The sequence below is a fragment of the Mesocricetus auratus genome, unplaced genomic scaffold, assembly GCF_017639785.1.
Source record: "Mesocricetus auratus isolate SY011 unplaced genomic scaffold, BCM_Maur_2.0 Super-Scaffold_15014, whole genome shotgun sequence".
NCBI classification, from domain to species: Eukaryota; Metazoa; Chordata; class Mammalia; order Rodentia; family Cricetidae; genus Mesocricetus; species Mesocricetus auratus.
Genome location: NW_024429186.1, coordinates 41,442,635 through 41,462,306, shown reverse-complemented (window position 1 = coordinate 41,462,306; position 19,672 = coordinate 41,442,635). Strand labels below are relative to the sequence as shown.

Below are 19,672 nucleotides of genomic sequence, written 5' to 3'. Positions count from 1 at the left end.
TACCAGGTACAAAAGATAACAAGACTACTTCATCCTGTGGAATTAGCATTAGGAAGTTTAGTTGGCTCCAAGAGCACAACTCTGTCAAGAAAATAGCATCCCCATGAGGGCTTTGCTTAGGAACAGGGAATTATGGTCACTATGCCTGCCAGTGAATTCCCACTGCAGAAGACAAGACAGCAACGGGAAATCTGGAGAACACAAGGCTTGAAGTCAGCCTGAGTGTTAGACCCTTCAGCAGTAAGGGGAGATAATAACATTATTTAAATTTGGTGAAATGAGTGATAATGAACATGGAATACTTGGTAGGTATTAGCATTCATAACTTTCCCTTCAGTAATTTTTGTTGTCATCCTTTATGTTTAAAAACAAAAGCAAAATAATTCAGGATAAAATTCCGGTGAACATAGGATGTGCTATAAGCAGAGCTTCACTCAGTTACTGCAATCATAACTGCCACGACTACTGTCTGAACTGATCCAGAAACAAAATTCAGAGTCCATGCCTTCAAGTCTTTCAACTATATTTCTGAATTTCTTGGGGGGTGGGGAGAAACGCCAGTATAAACGGGAGATAAGTATGAATACAAAGCAACAAATTTGCAAATCTTTGAAGGACATAAGCCTTTGTCTAATCACTAGTCCTTTATGAGATTCTTTCTCTTGCACCTAATTAAAACTGAACTTCAGGTAAACCCAGCTTTTTACCCACTGCTCATCTCCATTCCTTGAACTGACAAAAGTAGAGAACAAAATGATGGTTGTGGATACTAGTGAAACTCTTGACTCAGAGCCACAGAGGACCTCTGTACTGCCCAGTGGTCCTTTGTCTCCCTTGTCTAAATATTCCTTCAGTCTCCTAACATCCTCACACTCAGCTGATCACCAAGAACATAGGAGCACTTGGAGCAAAGCTTCTACTATTAACTTGTTAGTCTTCCCCGCTGGAATACTAGAGAAGAGGCCACTCCTATATCCCCAGGAATATTGTCAGTTCAACTTTTGTTTGGGGCAAAAACAGTACACTAGGATTCCTATAGAGATCATGGAAAAGTTTATATTAAGTAATTCTGAGGACAAATGCTGGATCAAAGGTGACATCATCATCTTCTTATTCAATTTGGTACTATATTATAATGAGATTACATGTACTATTTATCCAAAAGTATCATTTCTTCTTATTTGTCTTTAAAAATAGAAAAATACACTATTTTACCAAGCCTCTCAAAATGCTCCCATTTCTATATCACTAGCTTCAAAGTCATAGTAGGATGATGACTTAATGGTATAAATATTTCATGTCTTTTGAATTTTTCATGTTAAATGTACAGTTCACATGAATAATAGAAAGCAGTTCATATGCAGCATTCATAGCTGTATTATGCAATGTTTTTTCAGTAATCTGTTATGTATAGGGAAGACATACAAGAGTTTCAGAACCAAAATTCTTTTAAAATTAGCCCATCTTCTAGAATTTCTGGTACCAGAAAGAGATGTTTTATACCAATACTATTCAGAGGACTTTTTATTTGCATACTTATTGAACTCACTGTTCAACAGTCAAGTGGACTTTCTTGTCTGGGATTATTAAAATAATTTATAGAAGTAGGCAATTCAACTCAAAAGAGACCTCACCTTACAAGCACCCTGATAGTTACACAGGATTCAAAGTGATAGAGGTGAAAACAGAAGAATGGAGAAGTGTTAAGTTCAGAGATAAAAGTCAGCTCTTCAAGTATCTGCACACGGTCCCACAGTTCAGGGCAAAATGCTGTCATCTCCCAGTTTCCATAAACACAAAGTTACTAACTACCATTAAAATTCAGCAGATCAAAACGGTGGGGCAGTACTGCCCTTTCCTTAGCCAGCTTCAACTGTCTCATAAAACTATAAGAAGTAAATCAATAAGAAATATTCCTCTAATATAAACATATGTATATATGGAGGTAAAATATCTGATATAAAAACTCTTCACTCAAGCTAACTTCTGCTCTTCATATGTGAAGGCATCAAAATTCGTTTGAGGAGTATTTTAGGTCACCAGTTACATATCAATTATTTTATCCTTTTCTTAAATACCCCATACAACGATATAGTTCACTGTTAGTCAAAAGGTTTTAATAGATGTCGTTATGAAAAAGGAAGATCATGCCCTATTCCTACTCCTCTGGGGATTTACAAATGTGAGTGAGTGTTGAATTTCTTCAAATGCTTCTTTCTATGCCAACTGCTGGGGTCATATGCCTTTTCTTTACCACATCATTGATGGGATGGCTCGTGGGAATTGTTTTCAAAGACTGTCTCCATTAGGTTGTCACATATAATTTTTCTTATATTTTATAAATTCAGTTTTATGGAATATTTTATGTAAAGAGTGAAAACCCATCTATTAGTTCCCTTTTCTGTAGTATCTTTTCAGAGTTTGATATCAGAGTGGTACTAGCCTCATCACATGAGTTGGGAGACTTCTCTCTGCTTCTGCATTCTGGAAGAGATTTAAAGAAGGTGCAGATATGGTGCAGGCAATCATAGGTGCTGTGAGTTCCTGTGTACAGCAGACATGCCACATCTTGAAGACGGCAGTTCACAGACCTCCTCCCTGTTCTCCAGCTCTTAGGTTCTTTTTGCCTCCTCTTCCGTTATGTTCTTTGAGCCTTGATGGTTTGGGAGGTTGATAAAGGTGGCCCATTTAGGGATTAGCATGGAGGGGGACATTTTGGGGAAGGGGAGGAGACTTAGAAAAGGGGAATAGGTCTGGCTATGATCATATTTCATTATATACATGTGTGAAATCCTGAAGAAGGAAAAAGAGAAATAGAAATATCTTCCTTCAGCGTTTATTGGGGTCTGCTGAAAGAAAAGACTATTCACACTTTCTATTTCCTTGGTTTGGGTCAATTATTCTTAATGCTTAAGTATTTAATGGTGATGAGACAATTAAGGTTTTCTGTTTCTCCCAAGTGAACGTCGAGATTGGTCTATTTCCTCTAAGTCACCAGTGGTTGCCACAGGGTGATCATTGTCCAGGCTTCAATAGCCACAGGATGAGTGAAGGGAGATCTTTCATTTCCAGCATTGGTAATTAACATCTTGCCTTTGTTTCCTGGTTATCAAAGCTGGAGATTTATCAACTATAGAGATATTTTCATTCTAAGAATTAGCCTTGAGTTTTGGTGTTTTTTTTCCTTAAAGATATCTAATTTATAGTTATTTCTACCATATGATGTCTCATCTTTAGCTTGCTTCAGTCTAAAGTTTTCTTCTTTGTAAAGCTTCCTAAGATGGAAACTAGGTTACTGGGGTTTTTAATCATTTTCTTTTGTAATATATGCACCCAATATTACATATTGTACTGTAAGCACATGTGAACTCTCTTCCACAAATTTGAAAAAGCTAAATTTTCATTGAGTTCAAAATAATTGTATCTAGATTTTTTTGTCTGATGGATTATTTAGAAATGTGTTGTTTAATTTTCAAATTTGTTGGAGTTTTCCATTCATCTTTAAGTTATTGAGTTATAATTTAATTCCACTATTATCTGAGACTCAGTTTTCAGGGGTATTATTATTCATTTAAATTGGTCAAAAATTTTTATGACTCAGAATATAGTGTTCCATGTACAAATGAGAAAAAGGTCTCTTTTCTAGCCTTTGTCTGAAGCACCGTGAAGTTTCAAAGAAATAAATCAGCATTCAGTGCAAAGATGATTAAAAATATGTTTTTGTATTTTTAAAAGACAGAATTAGCTGGATATGATGCTGAGTGCCTGTAGTTCTAGCATTTGGAAGACTGAGAAAGGAGAAATACTGAGTTGCAGGTCAGCCTGGGTCACCCAGTAAGGTGAGAGAGGGGAATGGGGGAACCTGAGCTCTAAATTAGATATTTTACTCAACCTTCCAGAAAGTGATTTCATGGAGCCTAGAATTTCATAGGCACATACAAATTAATTTGTTCAGTCCTATTTTCAATAGCTGTCACGTGATGAAGCTTCTCTTTTTAATTTGATACTAACAAAACAGTGAATAGATAGAGATTTATGTGTTTAGACTCACCTGCAGAGGATAAAATAATGTCATTTTCTGTAATTATAGTTGCAATTGGAAAGCTTAAATCACTGTGCTGGTTTTTTTTAAGAAGGAAGGGAAGGGAATGTTTGCCAAATGCACAGAGGCAGGCATTTCCTTTTGGTCTCCTAAGAGGTTCTTTAAAAAACAACATTTAATAAAATCTTATCTCTAAATGAATTTTAAAGCCTTCATTTATATAACACCAGCTTCTAATTTAAACTCAAATGAAGAAAATAAATTGGGACTAAATTACATCGGAAAGAGGTAAGAGCACTCTAGCTTTCCGTAGCCCCATCTCTGGATGCTGCAGTCAATAGCACTCCGCTTGGAAGGCTTGCATTGTACCAGCCACTATCCTTATGACAAAAGTATACAACTTCTCCTCAGGAGAACATATAACTGAATAGACAGAAGCTGGTAAGTAAGCTGAAAGTAATCAGCCAGTGGAACTCAATCAGTTGACCAAAACTCCATCAAATCATTAACGGCTCTCTGGTAGGAGCTCAGTGAAGCCAATCCTGGCTATGTGCAATAATTCATGCTATAGCTCACTGAGTACAATTAAGATGCTCCCAAATTCACCGTGCTCTATAGAATTCCTTCCTGCACCTCACAGGGATGCATGTAGAGCCAACGAAGGGTCATACGATTATGTGGCAGAAAAAAAGGTCACCAGCTTGTCAGGTACAGAAACTCCTTTTTAACTTACCTTTTGTTGAGTCATCCTCTATTGGCTGCTTGAACAGCGTGATATCCTTGAACGTACACAAGAATAAGACCACTTTCTCATGCTCGTTTCTTATCGGTGCAATTTGCATGTAAAACCAAACAGGGGTGCCTGTAGTGGGGAAAAAGGGATAAAAAGGAGTGTCACAGGGCAAGAGCAAGGGTCATCTCCCCTGCCCCAACCCTCTTGCTCCTACTGCTTCTATATCTAAACAATAGTTTTGTTACTTGAATGAATAAATAATCTTTATTAAAAAAACATTTTAACCAGAATTCTGGTATAGCCCTATAATCCCAGCTACTCAGAGGCTGAGGCAGGAGGATCACAAATTCAAGGGTAGAGTAGACTATAGAGTAAGATCAAGGTCAGGGTGGGCAACTGAGTAAGACCTTGTCTCAAAAATAATTAAAATTTAAAAACTCATAAGGGCTGGGAATGTAATTTAATGATGAAATGCTTGTCTTGTATGCATGAGGCCTTGGATGCCATTCTCAATATAAAACAAAATAACAAAACAAGAAATGTTTGACTCTATATTAGCTACTGGTTGTTCAAATTTAATGAGTGAACTTTTTGCTCAAAATATGAGCATTCTAAAGGAAAGTACAGGGTCTCTTCCTAACCTGTGTACACAAAGGCAGTCCTGCTGCTAAAGAAATGCCTCACCTTTAGGTTTGAGTTCTGAGGCCTCTGTTGCTCTCCCAGACTTCATCTTGACAAACCCACTGAGTGTAATCACTCCTACATGCCTCTCTGGTCTTGTCACTTTGACAAGTGTTTCCAATTAACAGCAAGAGCAACACCTGCAGCCCTGACAAGCCCGGCTCCTAGACAATCCTCTGAAAAGCTGCTTGTCTCTGAAGGCTCTCTCTTCAGTCAGATGGACTTATGTGACACAGCAATGGCTTTGACTGTGTCCCCAATCACAGAAGGCATCAATACTTGATACCTACTGTATATGGAGTGTTGCCTGAAACCTTTAGGGCAATCTTAAAAGGAAAAGAAAAATAGCACAGGTGTTGGAAGCTTGAGAAGAATCTCAGGTGTCTTCCAGAGCCACTGCCTCCTGACCCTTGAGGCTCAACTCTGCCACCTCCTTCTTCAAAGAAGAGCTACTGCACTCTCCAGACGGATGAGGGCGAGGGTTGAAAGATCAGGGTCTGGATAGACCAGGCACTTACATATTGCAAAGAATGAATAAACGAAAGCATGAGAAATACCCTCAAGAGAATAATTATCCACAAAAGGGCAACACACATCACAATTAAAAAGTTTTAAAAACACATTTTCCGTCGTATTTTTACCAAACAAAGGTGCAATAAAGCCCTTCAAATATTCATTTTTAGGGACAGAGGGGGTTTGCCAGGTTTAGGATTTGGAGAGTAGACATGCAGCCATAGAGGTAAGAACTAACAGCATCTTAGTGGTTCCCCAGTGAAAGCCAAGTAACAAGCTCCTTCATACCTGGATCCCAAACTACATCACCAGAGGCCACTGCCAATTCTTTTTAGACGTAATAACAGTGCTCTTGAATTATCGGCTACACTTGGGACATTTCTCAACGTCATGTAAGGGCTAACTTGTCATGTAGACAACAGGAGTTCTTAGCAGGCTCTAGAGGCCAGAGCACTGAAGAAGAGATTTATAAGATAATGCCCAGCTCCGGCCACTGGGTCTTTTGTGGCTCTGGCAGGCCCATAGAAAGACACAGCCCTTTCCAAGATGATTGCAGAATGAGAAAAGGACTTGGAAAACAATCGCATCTTCTCCCAGCCAGGCTTGCTCCTTGTTTTACACTGTGTGTCGGGGCTGTGAGTGATGTGCAGTTTTACAAATAATCATGGCCAGGCACTGCTGTGTTCATGGCCTGAGGCTGTTCCAATACAGTGAGCTAGAGGCAGAGGTGCCATAAACAAAGAGAAAGGGGCACTGGAAATCCTTTTCTTTGTCCAGAGCCTGCTAGAAATCTGGACAAAAAGAGCTGGTGCCACACCCATGGAAACGGCCATTTCCAAATTCTAGCAGAGACAGGGTGGTCTGAAAAGCTGTTTCCCAATACCAAGGTAAAATTTTTCCAGCTCATAGGCTCAGACTTCCCCAGCATGGGCTGAATATTTTCAATATTTATTCCTTTATAAACTAGCATTAAGGGTCAGATGGACAGGGAGTCTGAGAAGGATGGACAGAGGTGTAAACCCAACACACAGAGCAGGGCAGAGACAGAGGTCACTAGGAACATGGTGCTAACTTCTGTCCTTGCTCCAGAGATACTAAACTTTCCCAAGTCGAAAATGTCTCCTTTACTGAGGACACTAGGTAGGATGAAATAAGAGAGAGGATGCAAACTTAAGTGTCAAACCCTGACCAATAAATCAGAAACCTCAACTGTCCCATTTGCAAAATGATGTATAACCCAGCCTAATCACGTGATTAAAGTCTTGAAGGGCTTGGAATTCAGGCATTCCCCAAACAAACTTCTACAGATACATTTATTTTCTTGTCTAACATTTTTCAAAGCCACAAGATACATGCTTTCCAGTTTGATATGCAAAAGCTGTTTTCAGAGGACCACTCACAAAATTCCTTTAAAGCTGGCTAAAATACTTGTATGCTACCCTAATGTCTGGATAATACCTATTCTTTCTATTAAAGGAAAATCAAAAATAACAACGAATACAGAGAACACACAGAGGAGAAACAGGAGCTTTAATCTACAGGACTGCCAGACATGTCTCTTAACAGCTGTATGCAGACACTTACATATCAATATATAGTTTCCCTTAGAGAGCCAGGCAAGACTGAACAAAAAACAAATAAAATTTCAAGCCATGAGCACAATGTAAAACATCTAAGGAGAGTTATACGAATGCAAATTTCAAGCTATTACCAATATGTTTTAAAGCAAATAAACAAAACAGAATCCCACTAAGATACTACTGACAAACTCAAAACTGTGGACTTGGCTACAATGTCTGAAAATTCAGCAAATATTTGTTAATTCTGCTTGTGAGCCAAGGTAAATAGTCTTAATGGTAAGTATTCTTCAATAATGTGCTAAACTTGGGCCATATATCTAAGTCATTCAAAGACTGACAAATCTCAGTGAAAAGGAAGGGGTTTGAACATTTCGGCATCCTATGAACAATAACTGAACTCTGGGCCCGTGGAGTAGAAGCCCAGCAAGAGCAACCTTCAAAGCTGATTGTTTTCTTTGTGACAAGCAGCTGAATATGAGACTCCAAACAGAAACATCTCTCCAGCCTTGATTCTAACTTGCAAGAGAGAATGATTCAAGATGTGATAGGTAAAACCACAAAAGATAATGTTCCCGTCACTAAATATACTACTCTGAGGCAACTGAGGCAATGTCAATGGCTGCTGTTTTCCTTTTGTGGGTCTAATGCTAAAAAATAAAATCTAATTTTAATTCCACATATTCCATAAAGAATAAGAAATTGAAGGAAATATTAGGAAAAATTGTGCACCACGAGATCCAACATATACTAAACCTAGAAAAAAATGTGTTCTGATGGCACTAGGATGTCTGTCACACTTAAGGAGACTGCAGTAACCACCGAAGATGAGGATGGATTTTGTCATCATTTATCATGAAAGCACACACACATTTTCAATACACATTTTTATTGAAAACAAATCTTTCTTACACTTACATTATATTCTGAGCTCAGTCTCCTCTCTCCCAACTCCTCCCAGATTCTCCAACCTCCATACCCACCCAACTCTATGTCTTCATTCTCTCTCTCTCTCTCTCTCTCTCTCTCTCTCTCTCTCTCTCTCTCTCTCTCTCTCTCTCTCTCTCCATCTATCTATCTCCAGGAACAAATAGGCAAGCAAACAAACAAATAAGAACACCCAAGCCAGAATTTTTTAAAAGAAAAAGCACAAGAAACACACACATACACACAAATAAACCCATAAAACACAAAGTCAGAAATGATAATATACAAGCAAAAGACAAGTAAGACAAAAAATGCCCAAAATGCAATATGAGACAAAAAGTTGAGTTCATTTTGAGTTCATACTATTGAGTTCATTTTGTGTTAGCCATCTACTGCCCTTAAGTGTGGTTAATGTACCCTGAGAGACTCCACCGTAGAAACTAGCTTTGCCTTTATATGCAGACATCATTTGGAGATGACTTCTTGGTTAAGGATTATGAGGGGACTCTTCATATGAAGAAGAAAAAAAGTTGAGAAAGCAGAAAAAAGAAACAAAGTTCACGTGACCATGCAATAAAACCAAGTTAAATAGAAGACTTGATGGTTGAAGATAAGCACTGAGGCTTGGTGGTAGTGGTCACAGTTGGCTGCTTAATTAATTGTCGTTTTAACCTCCCAAACAGGGCTGTCCATAAGGTCCTATGTGATGGCATATTTGACAATTGACTACATCCAATTCTAATCCTAGAGAGTATTCATAAGAATTAGCAGACACTTGACATATGTGACTGGCCTGCTCTGAGGGAGATGTCTATGCCCACCACTCTTCCACAGCCAACATCAACACCTAGCTTAAAGTTCCGTTTGTAAATACTGACATGAAATAACCACATACCACCTCACTGACAACTATGTAGAAATCATAAAAAGCAAATCCTGTAATACTGTAATTGTAAACACACATTAGCCCAGACCACTACAGAAAACCTACTCAGAGACTAATTTAAAAATTTTAAAACAGAATAATCATATATTGCATCAGTCCCATTTTCTGGATATTTACCCAAAAGACTTGAAATCTGAGAAACAAAGGCATATCTACATTCTCGTGTTCATTTCACTACCATCCACAATAGCCAGTCTTATAATTGACCTATGTGTCCATTAACAGATGAACTGATAAAAATGAAATGTGTATACAGAGGAGAATAGTGCTCAGCATTTAAAAGAATTTCTTGGGCTGCAGAGATGACTCAGTGGGTAGGAATGCTTGCTGAGTAAGCATGAGGGCCTGTGTTTGGATCCGAGAACCCACATAAAAAACAAAGCATGACTGTGTGTGCTTATAACCCCAGCTTTGGGAGAAACAAGGGAGAAGGAAGGGGGCAGAGACAGATGAATAATAGGGTTTGTGGACTAGCTAGTCTATCTGAAAAATGGGAAGCTCAAGTGAGATACTGCAGAAGATTACAGAAGACACCTAATGTCCCCCTTGGCCTCCATATGACTGCTACATCATATGGTGGCTTTATTTTAAATTTTTAAATGAACACATGTACACCCATGCATATATAATACACACATACAGAAAGAGGGGGCAGGGAGTTTGTTATTTGTAACAATATGGAGGGAATAAAAGATCATAATACTAAATACTAAGTAAAAATAAGCCAGACACAGAAGACCAATACAAGACATATTCATTTTAAGTGGAACTTTAGATTAAACACATATCAGACAACAGAGGTTCTCAGCTGTACTGTTGGGTAGGAATGAAGAGAAGATGATCTAGGGATACAAAGACTATGACACATGAGAAAAGTTTTTCTGTCTAATTATTAGATGTATTGCACAGCGTGGTGAATACAGTTAATAATAACAGTATACTGCAGACACCAAAGTTGCAAAGAGAGCAATCTCCAATATTCCCACCACAAAAAGTAATTATCTAAAATATTATTTGTTTGATTAGAGTATTCATATTGAATTTTTAAATCATAGTGTCACTTTTTACCCAATAAGTACGCACAACCAAGATGTTGAAAATAAAAATGTGAGGCTGAAGACATGGCTCAGTGGTTAAGAGTTCCTATTGCTCTTACAGAGGATCTGAGTTCAGTTCCAACCACCCACATGGCAGCTCACAAACCTATGCAACGTCATTCCTGGGAGATCTGACATCTTCTTCTGACCTTGGCTGGCACCAAGCACATGCATTGTACACATGCATACATGAAGGAAAACACTCAGACACATAATATATTTTTAAAGTAAAATAACATATGCCATTTTGCTTCTTTTCTTTGAGAGGATTTTTCCATAGGCAAAACTATTTACGAATTTTTCTATCTAATTTCACCAGTAGCCTCTCCCCCTACACCAAGAGCAGTAATAGCACATTGTGTCTTCTCTACCTTACTGCTTAGCTACCATTTCCTGAAGTACTTAGATCATCCTGTTGATAACAGAAATACCTACGGTTTTTTTTGTACAGAAGAACTTCAAAACAGTTTGACTCGTAGTTGTCAAAAGTCTGCCTGACTTTCTCAATGGTCTTCTTGTCGGTCAGTTCTCCATACATAAAACTGGAAGACAAAAATTCATTTCATATTTTTGTGTCATTTTTAAATGATTACATAAAATCACAACATTGTTCATAAATATTTCCTTTTGCCTAAAATGATGTCCCTGCACAATGAACTAAAATATATAAACTGTATTTCAGCAAAACTTTTGTATACATTAGCAGTTTGCAACATGTGGTAGGATACATATAGTCAGTAAAATGCTAAGCCATGTTTTAATCACTGTTGCTAAAACTCCTTCCTGATGGTCAGCTTTACAAGTTCATGTGTATAGAGAGACAGAGAGAGTACTTCCTATAGTTTCTGTATACACAAAATTTCAATTACCGTGGTTTTATTAAACATGTCTTATACCAGCACTGTTCAGATCTCAGTTACCATAGTATGTTCACTGTAACTGCATGAAGTACAAATCACTGAAAGGCACTGGTACAGCCACACTCCCTTTACCCATTGTTTTGCTTTCTCTGGTTTCAAATGGTCAAGAATGGTCCAAATTACAAATTCTATAATATATAATGTAAAGGTTTAAAGCAATATGTTATTATAAACAACATGATGAAAGCTCTTGCAATACTGCTCCATGCCCCACCCAAGGATGTGAACTTGACCACCTGCTCAGGGTATCCAAAATCTTTATGAGTCCATATTTTCTACATGCTCCCCAGCTGGTCTCTAACCCACAGTCTTAACCAACCACTAGAGTTTAGTGTTGTGTATATACCAAAACACAATAATAATGATTCTAGAAATTTAAATTTTCTGAAGAGAAACCATAAAATGCTTCTTTAGTTGATAAATAAAAGTACAAATAAAAAATGTATTTTTGAGAGTGGCTGTACCCTATTATAATGCATTATTATGAGTGTTTTGTGGTGATTATTATTGTTGCTAATGTCTTACTGTTCCTGATTTATGAATAAAACATTACAATCGGTATATATGTATAGAAGAAAATAGGATATACACTGTTTGGCCCTATTGCTACGTCCAGAATCCACTGAAAAGGTGTCCTGCAACATATCTCCCAAGCATAAAAGGGGATTGTTATCAATAATAACTGCCAATCTAGAGCCATAATCCATGCCATAATCTCTTTCAGAGCCTGTTAATATTAGTAGCTGCATTTGTTACTTAGCTCAGACAGGTGGAGAACCATATAGTTGTGCTACCTTCTTGTCTCTCATGATACTCCCATGAAGCATTTTTTAAAAACAGACAGTAGGAAGTGGAGACAAGTCAATAAATACTAAATTCAACCAAAGAAATAAATGATAATAATTGTGGGGGAAAGTGAGGTTACACAGAAGACAGAGGGGGCCATAGGAATGTTCCTTCTGCAGCCAGTTCAGAGGTTGTACAGATCTTCAGAGAGATTTCCTGAGCATCAACACAAATGAAAAAAATGTTTCATAAATAAATGTATCCCATAGGAGAATTCCAAAGCTAGTATCTGGAGCAGATACATGTTGATGTGGCTAGAACATACAAAGTAAACACAGGATTAAGGAGTGAGCATCTACATGTCACAAAAGCTGTCCACTGTTGATAATAGAAGAAAGTCTATGGCAAGATGGCTTGTTAGTGGCAACAGAAGTGACTGAAAAGAAAGGAAAGGATGAAAGGGGGAAGAACTGTCAGTATCCAGTGTTTGCAGGAGACAGCTAGAACGCAGAGTGTTTGAAACCAAGGTATTGTGGGACATGAGGGCTGCAGATGGTAAAGACAGAACAAAGCCTTCTATTAACTGACCCAAGTCAAGACCAGATTGACACTCAGAAAGTTCTCCACAATGAAAAATACATAGGAGACCTCCAACAGCCCATACTGGCACCCTAAATTTTGGGAACTGGGTAAACCTGCAGCCTCCCTGAATCTTCAGGGAGGGCATGTTATTATGCTGCTCTAGACAGATGAGGAACTCAGGTCATGAAGCACATTCTCTCCTACCTGGGCTGCTGCTGCACAGCACCTACCTTCCCCTCTCCCCTATGGGACTTCTTGTGCAACTTCTGCTCAGGATGTTAGAGTGGCTCTACCACTACTTTACCGCAGGAGACTGAACAGATGCAATTCGTGGTACACGGGATTCCTGACACTTCTGCCATGGAAACCATACGACACATGCCTAAGGACCCTATGACCTAGCTTCATTTGGAATATGGCCCACAGAATTGAAACACAGTCCTCATATTTTACATGTATGCTGCATTACGCTTGCCCAAGCCCACTAGGTAAGCACTCTACCCTACTTCTCTCTGTACCATACCCTCCTAGGATGATAGAATAGCCCCACCTGACACCCCTGAAGAGAGCAACAGTCTTTATGATCCTCCTCGTGAACTGCTCTCACAGCCACTGATTACAGTTGAAGTTATTTGGAGACCGTAACTTCAATGGCCAACTTGATCCAAAACAATACACCCTACTAATCAGACTGAGTCAAAAGAAATTCTTCCAATACTAGATCCACTCAGTAGTGGAGACAACTGATCTACCAGACATTCAAATATCCACATAAGGAAACATGAAGTCTGAAAAAGCAGGGTAACATGATAGATCTAAAAGAATGCAGTTACTCTCCAACAAGATTTCAGAGATGGGGAAGTAGACAAAATGCCTGAGCAAGAATTCAAAAGAACTGTTGGCAGGGCAGTGGTGGTGCACACCTTTAATCCCAGCACTCGGGAGGCAGAGGCAGGCGGATCTCTGTGAGTTCGAGGCCGGGCTGGACCGACAGCCTCCAAAACAATACAGAGAAACCCTATCTCGTAAAACCAAAAAAGAAAAGAACTGTTGAAGGGCATTCAGTGACATACAAGGGAATTTGAATAATTCTGTGAAATAGGGAAGCCAATCAATGAAATGAATAAGAAATTCAGCAAGGAGAGAAATCATCAAAAGGAACCAACTATAAACACTGGACTTGAAGAATGAAATAAGCCAAATAGATGATATGACCAAGAGCCTCAACAAGCTAGATCAAGCAGAAGAATGTCTCAACTTAAAGACAGACCTTTTGAACTACCAAAGGGAAAAATCCTTAGAAAGAACAAAGAAAGTTTCCAAGACTGATGAGATGTGTATAAATGAACAAATGTTCGAATTATGACCTTTCCGGGAGGTAAGGAAAGGGGAAAACATAGAAAACCTATTCACATAACAAATGAGTCCCACTTCCATCCATTTTCCCGACTATGTCACGATTTCATTTTTCTTTATGGCTGACTAAAATCCCATTGAGTGTAAGTACCACATTTTCTTTACCCATTCATCTACCGATAGGCATGGAGACTACTTTCATTACTCCACTAATGTGAATGGTGCAGCAAAGACCATGAATGGTCAAGTATCTCAGTGGTAGGACTCAAAGTCCTCTAGGTGCACATCCAGGAGTAGTGTAATTCGGGAATACTGTAGTTTTCAGGTTTTAGGAAGCTCCATACTAGGAATGGGTGTGACTATCAGTGACAGAGTACATCTGTAACATGGACAGAGTCCTGAGTTTGATCTCCAGCACTGCATAAAACAGGACACAGTTGCACATGTTTGGAATTCCAGAACCAGAAGTCAGAAAGAGAAGAATAAGAAGTTCAGTGTCTCCCTTGGTGAGTTTTAGGTCATGATGAGCTACATGAAAACAAATGATGAAACTTCCATACTGACAAACAAAAACTTGATAAAACTTCCTTAAGCTTAGAGAGATACAGGCATAGAAGAGGCCCAGGAAGCCAAAAAGACCTCTAATCGATTTGATTCAAACATGTCTTCATCACTACATTTCATAGGCAAACTTGAAAACTCTAAAAAGAAAAAAAGGAACACTCACTCACACTTAGCATCACCCCCATTAAATTCATGAGAGATTTTTCAACAGAAAACTAATGCACTACAAGACAATATAACACCAAATTAAAAGTTATAGAGGGGAAACTGATTGTTAACCCAGACTATTACACTTAGAGATGCTACGGAGTATCAAAGGAAAGCTACAACAATGTCCAAGGTCACAGTCCCAGATAAAAGTTAGGGATTCCATCATCTTTAGAGCACCCTTAACACAATGTGATCAAAGGAAGCTATACTTGAGAGTGAAAAAACAAAAGAACAATAGAGGCCCCCATGAAAAGATACAAAAGACTAAAACCTTCTAGAAGATCAGTTACATTAAAGATAAAGAGAATCAAATCTCATCCATACAGTAAACAACAAATATAAAACACCACTGAGAGATGGAATGTGGAACAAAATGATACAAATAGTTCTATATGAAACATTAATAACCTTGGATGCAAACACATTAAAAGCTCCAAGTAAAATAAATATTGGCTGAATGGACTAGAAAGCAAGACTCAAAATGATGCTTACAAGTAGGACTGAAGTCTTCACCATTGAGGATACACAGACACAGAAACAAATGGAACAGAAAAGCCACTCCACATCAAGCAAGCAAGAATGGCTGTGCTTAGACAAGCAGACGGTAAACCAAAAATGGTAGAAAGACACAGAGGCGTGGGAACTATGTGCTGAGGAAAGTAATCTACTCAATACACATGTGTATCTATCTGATGCTAGAATATCCCATTTTAAGGCCAGGCATAGTGGCACACACTTTTAATCCGAGTACTTAAGAGGCAGAGGCAAGCAGATTTATGTAAATTCTAAGCCAGCCTTTTCTACATAACAAGTTCCAGGACAGCCAGTGCTACATAGAGTAATACTGTCTCAAAATAAAATGAAATACTCAATGCTACAAGGAAAATACTGTTATATTTAAAGGAAGAAGTAGGTTACAACACAGTGATAGCTGTGAATATCAACAACCCCCTTTTGTCATTGGACAGACCATTCGAGTCCCGATAAGCACTTAACAAAGAAGTATCAGAGATAAACAATGGAATAGAACAAGTGACCCCAGCATAAAAAAAAAGGTCACTAATGTCAAGACTGTTTCCTGTAAGATCTGGACAACACTGTCTACTTGTACCCCTCTCAGTGCACAAAGGATGGCATACTTAGCCAGAGCAATTAGGCCAAAGAAAGAAAACACGATATCCAAATAGAAAGGAAGTCAGGTGATCCTGTTTGTAAAAAAAAACAATTTAAAGACCCCATCAGAAGACTACCAGGACAAGCTGCTAAATTTGATACTTTCAGAATACAAAACCAATACAAAAATATCTTGGTATTTTCAGTGTACAAAACCTATATAGAAATATCAGAAGCATTTTTACGCACCGTGATGGACTTGCTGAGAAAGAATTCACAAAGCAAGCCCATTCGTAATAGCTATTGAAAATCAAATACCTAGAAGCAAATTAATCCCAGGGAGAAAATGACCTCCACAATGAAAACTACAAACATCTTATTTTTAAAAAATGGATAAAAATCATGAATGAAAAGATCTCACGTGTATATGGATTAGAACAATTAATAGTGCTAGGATATCCATGTTACTCAACAAAATATAGACCCCTAATGTGTCTTCTATCACAATACCACTGCCATTCTTCACAGAAAGAAAAAATTCCTCAAATTCATAAGAAAGCACAGAACACTCCAAAGAATAAAAACATTCTTGACAATAAAAGAATAGAAATCTGGAGCCAATTACAATAAGAAATTGCAATACACACTACATGACAACAGTAGCCACATAACACAGGTACTGCATAAATTCTGACATGCAAACCAGGAAAGCCAAAAATAGAGACTCCAGAAGTAAATCCACATGTCTATAGCTAATATCTATGACCAAGGGAGCTAAACACCCCCCACACACAAACTTACACACACACACACACACACACACACATGCACAAAAACTCACTCATGAACATGCATGCATACACACACATACACACTCAATCATGCATGTGCACACAATCACACACTCGCTCACTCATACACACACACTCATACATGCACGCTCACACAATCATTCTCACATGTGTGCACACACACTCATATGCACTCACACACTCACATGTACACACACTCACGCACACACACACACACACACACACAAATACTTTAGAGATCATACACAATTATCCCAGGCAAACTGAATATCTATATGCAGAAGAGTGAAACTCCATGCCTTTCTCTCAGCCTAACCCAAACCAACAGAAAATAGGACTAAAGGACTAAGTGTGAAACTATGAAACAATTAGAAGACCGAGAGGAAACAGCAGAAGAAGGTGATGCATGCAATGCCCAGGGTGACTCTGTAAGGCACAGGTGACAAAAGTAAAAGTCAAAGCTCCATCAGCCAATAGAGTGGTTAGAGCTCAAGAATCTGAAAGGTCTCATCTGACAAGGGATTACATTCAGAATACATAAGGAATTAAAAATGTGCAAACAAAAATTGAATCCAATTGTAAATGAACAAATTACCTGAATTATACATTTTTAAAACAAAGAAATACAGCCACAGCTCTATGAAGAAAAGAAGTTCAACACCCCTAGCTATCAGAAATGTGAATATAACCATGAGATACAAGGATATTATTATTTAAATATATAGTTACATATATAACATTTATATATCATAAAATACATTTTAGAATTTATTATAATATAAATATGGAACATAAATAAATATTATTTTAAAGATAATATACTATAATATATAAATATATATGTATATGTATATATATACTATTTCTGCTCAATGTTTCCCAAGAAATGGACAATGCTATTTTGTTAAGTGGATAAGGCATGTTTATTTGATTGTATATTTTACTTGCAAATGCTGGCTGTTTTATTGCAATTTCTCAAGCCTTGACTTAGAACCAAAACTCAATACAGTTATTGAATGGTTAATGAAATCTGAAGGGACTCATATTTTAGAAGTAGCAATTATGCTATAAAATGTCTACTCATACAGAATAATCTGACCTTTAGGAATTCCAACTGACTTTCATCTTATTTTGTTGGAAGTAAAATGGAATTAGTTTCACAGCAGTGACCCACCTCTCCTGTGGTACTGTGAACCTGTGATATACCAGAGGACCCCTGTATTCAAAGAGCTACTGGCAAGTTATATTTAATGAGCAAGTCATCAGACCCCCTACTCACTAGTCTTAGTTTCTTCATCAGCAAAATGATGACAGTGATAATATGACTCAAGCATAAAGATTAAAAGAATAATGTGCATGAAATTACAAATTATAACAGGTCATGTGATGTTGGAACACTACTGAACCACTTCTTATGAATGGAGCTATTAAAAAATGCCCATAGGTCAGGTAAAATTCCTTGCTTTCCCACAATCAAGAACACAAAGATGGGTCACAGGTCTAATATGGTATCTCAGAATTGTTTTGATTTGCATTTCCCTGATGGCTAAGGATGCTGAGCAATTTGTTAAGTGTCTTCCAACCATTTTAGATTCCTCCATTGAGAATTCTCTATTTAGATCTGTACCTCATTTTATAATTGGATTATTTGGTATTTTGGTGACTAGCTTCTTGGGTTCTGTGTATATTTTGGAGATCAGCCCTCTGTCAGATATGGGATTGGTGAAGATCGTTTCCCATTCTGTGGGCTGCCGTTTTATCTTGTTGGCTGTGTCCTTTGCCTTACAGAAGCTTCTCAGTCTCAGGAGGTTCTGTTTATTAATTGTAGATCTCAGTGTCTGTGCTACTGGTGTTATGTTCAGGAAGTGGTCTCCTGTGCCAGTGCGTTCAATCCAGTTGTAGAGAGGAAGGAGTGATGAGCAAAGGGGTCAAGACCATGCTGGGGAAACCCCGACTGACCTAAGCAAGTGGGAGCTCACACACTCCAGACTGACAGCTAGAGAGCCTGCATAAAACTCAACCAGGTCCCCTAAACATGGGTGTCAGTTGGGTGGCTTGGACAGTCTATAGGGTCACTGGCAGTGGAACCTGTATTTACCCAATTGCATGAATGGGCTTTGGAAGCCCATTCCCTATGGAGGGATACTCTCTCAACCTAGATACACAGGGGAGAGCCTAGGTCATGCCCCAAATGATGTGACAGACTTTGATGATTCCCCATGGGAGGCCTCACCACCCCCCCCTGAAGAGTGGATGGGGAATGGGATGGGGAGATGGTGGGGAGTGAGAGGGCAGGAGGGAGAAGGAATTGGGATTGGTATATAAAATAAGATTATTTTTAATTTAAATAAAAATTAATTTAAAAAATGGGTCACATAGGGAGACATACAGTGCTATGACTTCCTCTCCTGGGAACCATGAGAAAACCTCCTATGCCAGCCCAATTCTGTATAATGGCCAGCACATTCTGCCATACAACAAACTTGGTGATAAGATTTGAACTTCAGAGTGAGAGGGAATATTCTCTTTGGGACTAGCCCAGGCTCTATTGGGCTTGACTCAGCATCTACCTTTCTTCTATTTACATCTGTCCAAGGATATCTTTGAGAATTGTGCCTTTGGCTCATAGTAGAGTTTCTTTATTCTTGCATTCCATTTTCCCTCATCAAAATCTCATAAACAGTCCTCATTATATTTAACAACCAAGAGAGCTGTAAGGTTGATAGACTTCTAACAGAGGAAAGAGTCTTGTAACAACTCTAAAGTAAATAAATAAGTTAATCATGAGCCCCACCAACCCATCTTACTTTTCC

At 38.3% G+C, this 19,672-nt stretch overlaps 1 protein-coding gene and 1 long non-coding RNA gene across 3 annotated transcripts in view; one reads left to right on the top strand and one right to left on the bottom strand.

Moving 5' to 3' along the window:
* Nucleotides 1-19,672, bottom strand: part of Kcnh5 (potassium voltage-gated channel subfamily H member 5) — a 316,006-nt gene that overhangs the window by 266,207 nt on the left and 30,127 nt on the right. Inside the window, exons 3-4 of one of the 2 annotated variants that reach the window (XM_005072763.4) lie at nucleotides 10,952-11,058; nucleotides 4,776-4,904 (exon numbers count right to left, since the gene is read on the bottom strand). In XM_005072763.4, the coding sequence (XP_005072820.1) occupies nucleotides 4,776-4,904; nucleotides 10,952-11,058 (236 nt within the window). Of the gene's footprint in view, nucleotides 1-4,775; nucleotides 4,905-5,459; nucleotides 5,542-10,951; nucleotides 11,059-19,672 lie in introns of those variants that run through there. The other variant, XM_040742923.1, reaches the window with a different exon arrangement.
* Nucleotides 1-19,672, top strand: part of LOC121139334 — a 30,439-nt gene that overhangs the window by 10,112 nt on the left and 655 nt on the right. The window contains exon 2 of the long non-coding RNA XR_005876269.1: nucleotides 3,736-3,839. This is a non-coding gene — a long non-coding RNA (uncharacterized LOC121139334). The remainder of the gene's footprint in view (nucleotides 1-3,735; nucleotides 3,840-19,672) is intronic.